This window comes from Cupressus sempervirens, chromosome 3 (assembly GCF_028749045.1).
Source record: "Cupressus sempervirens isolate cs-2001-9-10 chromosome 3, ASM2874904v1, whole genome shotgun sequence".
NCBI classification, from domain to species: domain Eukaryota; kingdom Viridiplantae; phylum Streptophyta; class Pinopsida; order Cupressales; family Cupressaceae; genus Cupressus; species Cupressus sempervirens.
The window spans coordinates 1,080,822,080-1,080,834,225 of record NC_143120.1 but is presented as its reverse complement, the minus strand read 5'-3'; the positions used below and the strand labels follow the sequence as shown (position 1 = coordinate 1,080,834,225).

Sequence of the window (12,146 nt, the reverse complement as noted above, 5' to 3'; positions counted from 1 at the left end):
CATAAAACCAGCAAGGGAGTGTACGGACAGGTTGGGGACCTCAGACCCACAGAAAAAATTAATATCTCCAAGGGTATCCATATCTAAGATTGGTTTGCCACCTTGTTAAGCAAAATTTGAAAGTATAGCTGAAAAACCAACTTTGGAGGCCTAATTCTATTAGGACCTTTTGGTATAGTTTCGTCAAGTTTGAGGAAACCAATAAGGAGACCTATGGAAATTGACTCTCCACACTTCAACTCTCTTTACAAAGACGATTTAGAAATGATGTCTTAAACTTGATCACCACATCCTTCACAAAAACAACTCCCATACTTCTCATGAATAGCACACACTCAAAATACTTCCATTGAACTTGTACCATAAGTCCTTTTATACAGACTTACAATTCACACATTTTTAACTCATATTTATCAAACAACAGAACGAATAAATAGGTTGTCTCAAGTGTGTACAACACACCTTTCAGCTGTCCCCAGCTACCAACTGCCCCTAAATTCCTTTCCAGCAAAGTTTTATCTTAAAAACTTATATATGTATTTGGTCTGCACAACTCCTACCAATCAATACTTACCAATGAATTATTCTTGACGGCAATCAATGATCCAGATTATAAATTTCTAAAAACATCTTCAAGATTCAATATAATATATCAAGTGAAGAGTGTACAGCCTGCTAAAAATATCTTATCCCAAACCAATTATAGAGACAAATCCATAAATTGTTTCTTCTGTGCAACCCCGTGATGAAAACAAGAAAATTATACATTCTTTAGTAAAAAGCATGCCTTCTAAAACAAGTCATTTCAGGATATTTTACAGCAATTACCAGTAATGGTTATTATGTAGATTTGGGACAAGTTTTCCAATAGTTTTGAATAATGCAGATTGTATTTTTCTTAAACCGCAAACTCAACACACTGATTTGGAAATCTGATCATTATGCATATGTTCAATCTGCAAGATATAGAACTTAGTTAATTGATGCATTCAAACTGAATATTAATTTGACATTAATGACAAGCTAGTGAAACAAAGGTGGTATAGGTATATAAGTTCAACTTTGTAAATTTAGAAGAACACTAATCCTAGATAGCAAATGGTTTGATAAATTGAGCTCCAATTACATATCTGAGATGAGTGAAATCAAGCAATGGAGGAAATCTTCCTATAAGAGGCATCCAAGGAAGTTTACATGTTACGACTTTACTTTCTTTAAATGTATTAGTTTTCCACAATCCATAATAGTTGTTGCTGCTTCTGATTTTGATTGATGTATATTATGCATCAATGTTTTGGATCACGCTCTAATCCATCATCAGGATGATAGATTGCTATTATCCTGATGATGGATCAGGGTGTGATAGAAAATAATGATGCAAAAAATGTGTACCCAATCAAAAGCAGAAGCAGCAACCACAACTCTACCAAATCTTGGTTACCTTCTTATCTCTGGCAATCATATAATTTGAATTATGTACTTCCGTTGTTTTCCAATGGATCTTATTGAGATCCTCCTCATAAATGGTTGACTCTAGCTAAAGATGAAATGAAAATGGATTCACCGTGAGACTTCCTAAATCTATAGATCCAGTGGAGCATATTCTCAAGACTTCACAGAATCTTGGTGCAGAATTCCTTTGTTAGTTAGCCTTGGCATGTTTCTTTAAGTTCTTTCCATATTAATCCCACCATATGCACTAACAATTGTTCACTTTGAATTATATGTTCATTTAACCTGTAGTTAGACAATGATAAGAGGATATCTCATGTGCATATTCAAATGGAAAAAAGAAGAAATTCTACATCAAAAGATACGAAATGTTCTGATACAGATGGATACTGTGACCTTTAAAGCATTCCCATAACAAAATGCAACATATATAAATTCAATAACACAATTACATTAAAAGTCCTCACATAATATTATTCAAAGAACTCACCTATGCCACGAATCACTCCACTCAGTGCTTCAAAATATACACAATTGCATAAACAGTTAAAAGCTATTACATAAGTGAAAACCGAATTCTAAATACCAAATAGAAGACATTGAGTAGTGATATAGAAAAATGATAAGTTGCTAAGCAAAAGACTCATCTATAATTGACCAGTGCATTATGGTTTTACCACAAATTACAATATAATCAATTCACGTGCTCATTAAAATAGCCAAGCTGCAGTGTGTCCAATGATCTTCTATAATTTTGATTTATGAATCATCATGCTTTGTTCTTTGTCTAACTCCAGATGATCTCGAAGATATTCTTTATTGTTTGAGCCACAAGCAATTTAGGCCATTTGAGATGATAAACTGTTATGAAGAATATGAAATCTACCCCAATTAATATAAATGAATCTAACAAGTGTCTTGCTTCACACTAGAATAAAAAGTTGTGAGAGCTTCAGTTGTAAATCAGACTGCTATGGTCATGTTCAAGGTATTTAGCATGGGGTCAGGAAAATGCTCTACAATGCAAAAGATCAATTTTCTTTATCTTTAATTCATTTTTAAAAAAACTTAGCAACTACTTACACCTTGACCAATACGAAGAACTCCAATCCTAGGAGAGCAAACTGCTCAATAATCATATCACTTAGAACTTATGGAGGAGTAGCATAAACTTTGGGCTTTGGTTTCACCTCTGCTTCATTGACACTACGAACAAAAATAGCATCTGGTTCATGTCTGTAAAATAGAAATCATGGAGTAAGCGCTCTTCGAAAAACAATAAAATACCTAAGCTAATTCAATTTATGCAAAATCATCCAGCGTCTCGAATGGTAGAAAAAAACGATAAATGAGGGAAAAAAAACTCACAAAAGTACCTGCTTATCATATTAAGCATTTAAAAAAAAATGAGCTCTTATGTGACAAACAGCTCTATGATTCCTAATTTCAAAAGATGGATATCAGAAATTACAGTTTCTCGCCATCCTCAAAAGTATAGCTTGATGCCACAGCCAGCAAGCGACCATCTCTACTAAATGACAATGCTGCAATGCTCGATGGATATTTTGAGTACTGCCCAAGGCAATCAAAACACAAAACATGTAAGCATCTAAAAGATTTATTTTATTGGATAGAGTCAGTCCAAATACCATGCGAAGTGTTGCATTTCAGCTAAATATAAACTTTACCTAGCAAGGTCATCTTTCAAGTTAAAGTATTGCAACATTCTAAATATGAAGAACAACTCTGAATTGAAAAATTAAAAACTCCAGAGGAATAATATATAAAATACACAATTATAAATCCAACAAATATGAAGATTAATAAAGTGAGCCACAACCTAGAGCAACCACAAGCCCTCAAGGATTCCTGTTTCTCATATTTCATCAAATGTTTTATACACCATTCATTCTCTCTATCCATATACAAACATGGAAGTCAATCCATGAAAGCTACAACTATGTGCCTTCGTATTTTGCCAATTAAAATGCCATTCAAGAATTTAATCCAGGAGAGTGTCCCTGCCACAGTAACAAGTAGTAGGCTGTAGCAATGAAAAATTCCAGAACACAGCTAGCTGTACCCATTACAATGCTGTTTTTGAAGCAGACTGCATTTTCATTTGAGAAATTATTCAAATTTGCCCACAATCTGTGCTATGATTAATGAAATAAACAACTTCAGAAAGTCACTATTGGTCAGTAACTATCTAACATGAAATGATACTGACCATTTGCGTGCTTGCCACTTGGAAATCTAAAAAGACTACTACTACCATGATAAGAAGCAACCAGCATAGCTATCCTAAAAGTAAATAGACAAGGAGCCCATTACTAAAACCTAAAATTTGAATGCTGACTAAAATAAACAGCATAAACCTGATTTCTTGTCAAAAAGTGATAAACAGAGTGACTAATTTACTCTGCCGTAGAAACTTCCAATGATTCTTACAGACACTTTCAACACACCTTTGGGATTATAACTCGCAGTCCTAACTAAAATCCCAATGAAGATAAAAAGATGATAATAGAAATCAAATACCAAATGCAAGTACTGTTATTCTTTTAGTTGTTCATTTGGCTTGCAGAATCAGAGGACCAGATACAATATTCAGGTCACATGGATATAAATGTATATGGTTTGGAGAGCAAATTTATTTTTACTGCCAAAGCAAGAAAGCATGGAAGCACCTGGTATAATCGCTTCTTGTTGTTCCCATCCCATACATTTACATAACCATCACATCCTCCAGTTGCAAAAGTCCCATATCTGTCAAACAATTCCACGACTAAAATTACTGCAAAAATGAAACATAAACAAAAAGCAAACATGCACATAAGTTTCAAGCACTAAGAACCTTACATTGGATGGAAAGCAATTGCATTCACTGGGAATACAGTATCTTTGCCAGCCTCTACCTTGCGGTGACATTTGAAAGCATATCTGAAATGTGAAACCATTTTCTTGTCAGTAACTTATAATGTAAACCTCTGAAACAGTTTCTGATCCTATCATAGAAAAATGCAGTTAGTAAAATTGATTATCCATGCAATACATTTTTCTAATCAAATATTCTTTATGAGACAGTTCATTATTCCAACACGCATTGTCAACAAAAGTGAAATCTTCACTGGTAACTTAGCAGGTAGAAATCATTCTCTCCATAGCAATACCAATGCGAACTTTAGACATAACTTTAAAATATGATCCCAAGAAAATATTTGCTAGTTTGAAGTTGTGATATTACAATTTTATATTTAGCACAACTGATTGCTCAATCATAAAAATGATGTATTTAAGAAGCTTCACTGACAATACCAAATGAAGCTCCACAAAAAAAATTCCAAGAGTATAGAAGTGTGAGCTCTGCACAGAAAACAAACTGAATAGAAAAAATACCTACTTTTTAGCTTGACCAGCATCAGACAAATCAAAAAATTCCATGGCGACACGACCTTCCACAGAACTAAGCGCAAAACCTGTACCATAGCACTCCAGCTCAGTGTTCCAACTTCCTCCCAAAAAAAAAATTATATTCAAGACCCAAAAAAAATAACCCTAAAAATTAACAGGAGGCATTATCATTTGATAAGCAACAGTTATTACAGAAAATATAAAAAATTGATGAGAAGCAAATGAATCTGTAGATAAAATAAAACAAAGGTAAAGATGTGTACACACACACACACACACAGAGGTGGGGAGAGAGAGAGTGTGTGTAATAACCTTGTTCGGTTATGCCTCTAGCAATATCATTTATTCAGACATTTGACATTTCATCAAACACTTGGCAGACAACCCAATTATTACTGAATATATAGTATTTAAAATTCCAAAACACAGTATCGGAAAATGCAACAATTGTTCACAAATTCAATTTACCTTAACCTTATACATTGCTCAAATAAATATCAAGCACTAGTATATAAATCTGCCATGTGAATTTGCACATTTAAATCTGAAACAACAAATGGCTCACAACAAATTCTGAATTTATTCATTAACTTACTGTGATTCAAACAATTCCCGCTTGCAATCACATAAAGATTTTATCACCAGCAAAACCACAAACGTCCAACCTTGAGAAATCCAAATCAGAAATTACTAGAAATCAGAGATATAAATTACCAAACTCTCCAAGATAGAATTGCCCTATCAGCCATAGTCAATACAGTAAGAGAAGATATTGAATTATTCCAACCAAGAATCGCTCCTCAACCAAAGGAAATGCAGTACGAGAAGCCACCATGAAAATCTCATAATTCACAAGAAACCAATCTCCACTATAATTAAGCAATTGAGCAAAAACCTCAGATCAAACACTAATACCTTAGCAAAGGATTTGAAAACTAGAACCTTAGAAAAGCCACAAAGGTAACAAAAGCAAAAAAATATTCAAGTGTGTTTTTCTCAACAAATGAGCTTGTTTTTATAACCTCTAGATTCCCTTTTGTTACCAAAATGTAACTTCAGTCAAGAAGCTTCACCACACAACACTAATTAGAAGCTTTCATTAGATTCTCTCACTTGACTTGGCTTAACTATTTAACAAATGGCTCTTTCCAATGATAACTCAACCTTCAACTTAAGTGAAATTATAAAATTAAATTATAACTTTATAATAAGCCATTTAATTATTTAATAATAATTTGGCCACTAAAAATATAATAACTCCCAAAATACTCATCATTTAAATATGTCGTCTGAAATAGGAGTCATACCTATTATTTCTCCATGTGACCAAATGCACTTTCAAAAATAGAAAGGGTCTATCTCGATCAACATCAACTTACCACAAATAGTAAGTACACAAAACTAAGCCCAAATGAAGTCCAATCTAAGCCAAACAAAGACCAACCTCTAGCTTACTAAATTGTGGAGAAGATAGGACCCTCCCAAGCCAAGCTACTACCACAGAAAACCCTACATCCACAATAATTAGCCTACGAGGATCACAATAATAGGCTAATTTCTCAAATTCCGATGCCGAAAAAAATGGGGACATTACAGAGAGAGAGAGAGAGAGAGATTGTCAAACCATAAACATTTCACATAAATCAAAATGGTTTGCACCGTAGTAGCATTACTTAGAATTGGAATTGACTTGACAAGCCAAAAGTGTAAGTGGAATTCAATTACTCAACATTTCATCAGGAAAAAATTGTGTTAAAATATTCTGCTTTTCCATTTGGTGAAGCCCAAAACATCTTTTATTTTGCTTTTAAAACCAAAGCAGAGGTCTAGGCATAACATCCTCATGTGGGGTTGAGAGATAGAGACCCAAGATGAGCCACAATGCCCAAATAAAGGCCACAAGAGACCTTCATGGCATATCACTTTTCATAATTTTACCTAATTTAACCAAATTCTGCATCCTTCAAAAAATACACTTTAGCATTGATATTTTTTCTGTAAATGCATTTTTTGGGGAAACAATGCAGGCTCTCCTCATGTTCACATAGGCTGAGGCACATGTTTGGCCATTCACTCTCGTTATATATCAGACGTGGCAAAGCCAGGGCCAAGTACAAACCAAACCCAAACCAAGATCAGAAACAATCAGCCAAGGCTTGTCAAGGGTTCCTGGCAACTTGATAATAAAGTTTATGATGTAAAACATGAAATCAGGAATGTGGCAGAACATTATGTGAATTAGAGCATGAACTAAGGTGGAATGTAGTTCAAACAAGGCAGCTAAGTAAAACTCTAAGTTAAAAGGGTTCGCCTCTGGACCAGTCCAAATTCAAACTGGTCCATAGTTCAGGGCTAGTTTGCTGGGTGGTCCAGGCAGGGTTCTTTTCTTTATTTTTTCTGCTGGTTCAAACTTCGTGGAACCCAGTTTGAACCCGAGCGCACCACAACAAAAAATGGGCAAACCAAGTTCGAATGGTATGATTGTTGGGCCCCACAGACAGCAAATAATTTTATTTTTTTTCTTTTTTGCAAAATTTAATAAGTTTTTGGCATCCACAATCCTAAAAGGTTGCTATGAAATGCTTTTGGTGGCCTCTCATTGCCATTTTTTGTTTCCAAACAGGTTATTTTGTCTTAAGCAAGAGCACATAAGTGGTTGACCAAGAGTTTGGTTGCGCAAGGAGTTCGAAGATTGATTTGTGGATGTTCTTCAAGCATTTGTGCCTCATTCATACACATTTGCAAGCTTACAATGGCTGGAAAATGTATAAGTTCTTGTTCCATTTGCTTTTGTTTTTGTTTTTGTTTTTCTATATTTCCATTTTTCTTATGTTCTTCATAAGATCTTTCCATTTTTTTCAGAATTTTTCATTTTCTTGCATACAAATTATTAAATGAATATGTATACAATTTCTTGCCATAGGAAAAGGAACCACAATGGCATCTACCTCTTCATCAATAGGCAATACCAAACAAAGAATAAAACTCCACTCTGATTCTCCTCTATGGAAGTATGTAGATGTAATAAAACCCTTTCCAAGGTGGTGCATTTCATTGGAGATGTCAGGGTTGTGGTGTAGAAAGAAATAGTTCTTATTATTTGTATGGTAGATCATTTGTGTGTATACACTGGAAGAGTGAAGAAAAGTCCTGGCAAAAAAGATGCCCCTATACCAAATGCAACCACGTTAAAACATATTGTGAAGCATGAGGAAGCAGAAGCTAGAAAAGGACATAGGGCAACCAAACTCGGTAACAATAAAAGTAAAAAAAGAGCAAAGGAATGCAACCCCCCACCCTAGATGTTATGGCACAAGACCGCCTATTTTTTAGTACCGCAACGGATATTGAGACTGAAACTGTACCCCTTTTACACAAAAGAAAGGGACCACTAGAAACTACTTTTCAAAATAAGAGTTGAGATATTGCTGACATTAGGGTGGAAAGATGCATGTATGCAAATGGATCATCCTTTAATGTTGTTCACTCTCCATTTTGGAAGAACATGTTGAAGCTTGTGAAGCTCCAAGAGGGTATAGTGGCCCCAAGTTTGAGTGAGAAAGTACGCACCACCTAGTGGGATCAAGAGGTCCCACTAATTGAAGATCAATTGAAGCCCATAAAGGACTTATGGGTTAAGACAAGGGTGACAATTGTTTCAAATAGGTGGAAGGATTCTAGGAATTGTCCCTTGATCAATGTTCTTGTGGTGTCCCCTAAAGGGGGCAATGTTTCTAAAAGCAGTGGATTGTGAGGGGCAAGTAAAAAATGGGTCATTTATTGCTAATATCCTAATTGAGGTCATTGAACAAGTGGGTGCGAGAACATTGTCCAAGTCATAACAGACAATGCAAAAAATTGTAGAGTTGTTGGTTTGTTGGTTGAAGAGTGATACCAGTATATCTTTTGGACACCTTGTGCTGTCCATTCACTCAATCTTATGCTATAAAAGATTGGAAACCAAATTGAATGGATCAAACAGTGTACGAAAAGGTTGAAGGCATCTAGATGTTTGTCACAAACCACCAAATGACTCAATCCCTTTTCAAAACCTACTCAAAATTGGAGCTACTGAAGGTAAATGAACTTGAACTCGAGTTACTAATTTAATTTCTAATATTTGACAATTTCTGAATTTTCATATTTTGCATGTGCAAAGTATAAGCTTTTCAAAAATATGTATCTAATAGTTATTTTTTTGCTCTAATTTATGTTGCAGGTTGTTGAGACTTGTTTTTCATCAAATATAATCATTTTGAGACGACTTGTGCAAGTGAAACAGGCGCTGCAAGGTATTGGTAATCAGCCACAATTAGGGTATATGGAAGTCAAGGAACACTATAGGGCAAACAAAATAAAGTAAAGGGTATTGGATGACTCATGGTGAGAACGTGTGAAATATCTCCTTAAGTTTACCAAGCCCATTATGACCATGCTTAGGTACACTGACATAAATTAGAAAATCTTGATTAATGAACATGGAATCATGAACTACATTAATAAGAATCATGATTAGTAAATCTTGATTAATGAACACTGAATCATGAACTACATTTTGATTTTGTAATTGTAATGTTTTTCTTATTTGCATTGGAATCGTGAACATAGATGTATTTGATATGGCTTATTAGTAATTTCAATTTGAATATTTGTGAACTATCAATTGGCATGTAATATCTATCTCGATCAATGATTAAGTATCATACTATCAAATAATTTAATTTTGTATATTTCTTGCATATGTACATATGCTGAGTCACAAGGTTCAAGTTCGTGTTCAAGTTCGACGACTATGAAGTTTGGATGAAGTTTGAGAAGTCAAGAAAATAGAAAAAAATTGCCATTAAATTTGCCTAATGTAATTTTTTTTAAATATAAGTATACGCTATTTTTATTACTAATTCATAAAAATATAAAATAAAATAAGTATTGACATGTTTAATTTTAAGTATATGCTATTTATTTTTATATAATAATAAAAATAATATTGACATGTTTTAATATTTGATAAATAATATAAAATTAAAAAACAATAATAAATTAATAATAACAAAACATACAATAATAACAATTATTAACTAAACCTAGAATTCAACAATCTCAAAATGTGAAACATACTAGAATAAAAAAATTAAACTTTTAACTAAACCTACTAAATAATCTCTAAAAGTTAAAATCAATATATCATGCCCTAAACCACTGACAAAGAGGAATTGAAGCGGAGTTTTGTTCAGACGTTGTTACCAATGAAGAGGATTGGAAGCCAAGTTTTCTTCAGACGTTGTTCGTTGCAGGGCATTCAGGAGACGCTGAAAGCAAACGGCAAAGCAAAGAGGTTAATGCCCTGAAAGCAGACAATAGAATATGCAACCAGACAGGAGAATTTGTAACCCACAACCTGCTACATACACTCATGGTTTCGGAAACGAAGACTTGCAACCCTTTTCAGACAAATTTGGGATGAATTTATTCAAATTTTTAATATTTTTTTAGGTGGAGCCGAAAATTTGGCAAATCTTGTGACACAGTACATGTTTATGTTTATGTTTATGGCTATGTCTATGTCTATGTCTATGTTTAGATAGATAAATGCATCCGAATCCCCAAAAATATTTTGCACATCTACACACCCAATTCCTGTACACACATCTGCACTGGAACCAGAAACTTGGATTTCAAAACAAAAATAGAAAATTTGAGGCCTGATACAGAACCCAAGGATCACATTCATTTGTTCATCTCAAAGACCAGTCTATTGTTGCTTGAATTGCCAAGTATAAAGCCATAGGTTGATAAGTTTCAAGAAGTGTAAAAGACACCATAGAATACTAGATGATGGCTCCAAACTACGCAAGAAAAGAAGCCCAAATGTAAGTCTAGAAGTCCAAAATGATGCAAAGGCAACTTATTCAATGACTTGTATTATTGTTTCAAAGTTATGCCAAGCTGTCACAATGATTCCTCATCGGTAAGTGAGAAAGTAAAATGGGCAAAGCGAATTACATTATGTTGTAAATTTATAACCAACTTTAGTTTCTTTTAGAAATCTAAGGTCCCCCATTTCAAAAAAATTCATGATTTCTTATTGATTGTTAAGAATTCTATTTCAGTTGTTGTCTTCATTTATCTATATGTTTCTCACTTAGAATGAACTTTTAGTCCCCCCAAGTTTCCAGGATGTAGATGTTAAGGGATGTGGGGAGCACATTTGCAGGACGCACTTTTTAAAGCCAAGTTCTCTCTTCCTAGCAACATAAATCATTGGCTACATCAATTTTTCTAGTAACTTTTACTCAATTTGTAGGTTGACTTTGTACAAAGTAGATTGTAAATGAAATTTTGAAAACTAGTAGCTTCTGGTTAATATTCATTGGTGTAAATACGTACTTACTATTTACACTTACTTAAGTTTACTTAGGTTAATGCATTATTTTATTATTTTGCATTATTTTATTATTTTTATTTGTGAGACACTTAGGAGTTTGCGCACCTTTTTGAGTTGTCATGTAGACAACACAGGAGCACGCAACTCTATTTTAGCACATGGTGTCTACAACACTGATTTGCATATCACACCTTTCTAGGCTTATCCTCTCATCATCGCACATACTTTCATGCTTAATAAAGGATAACCCATATCTGGTGGACATGTGCCTAGTTGTATGACATATCATTGTGTTGGTTACGAGGCATTCTAGATGTATCTCAGAGGCCTTTATATACAAGCACTCCTAGTGTACTCTTATCATGGCATATTGAATATATCGTCATTTTGATCATTCTCTCTTGGTCTAAAGTTGTGCTTGTGTTTGATTTCTTAGTTCCTAGGTGAATTATACCCTTAGGAAAATTCTTACATGGTATCAGAGCAACTTGGAGATTTTCTCATCACATAGCTGTTCGAGACCACACTTGCTTCAACACCTCAACCTGAATCCGGAGTGCTACAGAAATTGGGAGCGTCTAGAGTCAGATCTGACCTCGCCATTGCGTCCGGAACGCTGCACCGGTGGAAATCAACTATAAACACGGCTACTTTAGCCCAAAGTCGACCGTGAGGCAAAAAAAATTTGCAAATCGGAACCCGAAGGCCCCGATTTGCAAATCGGGTATGATCATTTGCAGATCTCATTTATTATTTTCGGATCTGTAATTTTTATTTTCTCTGCAATTTTATTGTATTTTCGCCAAAAATTTTGCCCTTCAAGCATCCAGCAAAGAAAAAAAAATTGCAGAACCGAGTTGTCAGATCCCAGCTCTGCAATATATTTTATTAGTTG

General features: G+C 34.3%; 1 protein-coding gene across 1 annotated transcript in view; it reads right to left on the bottom strand.

Moving 5' to 3' along the window:
* Positions 1–2,064: 2,064 nt before the first annotated feature.
* LOC149570514 (mitotic checkpoint protein BUB3.1-like) overlaps positions 2,065–12,146 on the bottom strand; it is a 59,243-nt gene continuing 49,161 nt past the window's right edge. Inside the window, exons 5-9 of the mRNA XM_089823112.1 lie at positions 4,856–4,931; positions 4,315–4,395; positions 4,143–4,221; positions 2,924–3,024; positions 2,065–2,688 (exon numbers count right to left, since the gene is read on the bottom strand). Coding sequence (XP_089679238.1) covers positions 2,604–2,688; positions 2,924–3,024; positions 4,143–4,221; positions 4,315–4,395; positions 4,856–4,931 — 422 coding nt within the window. The 3' untranslated portion in view covers positions 2,065–2,603. The remainder of the gene's footprint in view (positions 2,689–2,923; positions 3,025–4,142; positions 4,222–4,314; positions 4,396–4,855; positions 4,932–12,146) is intronic.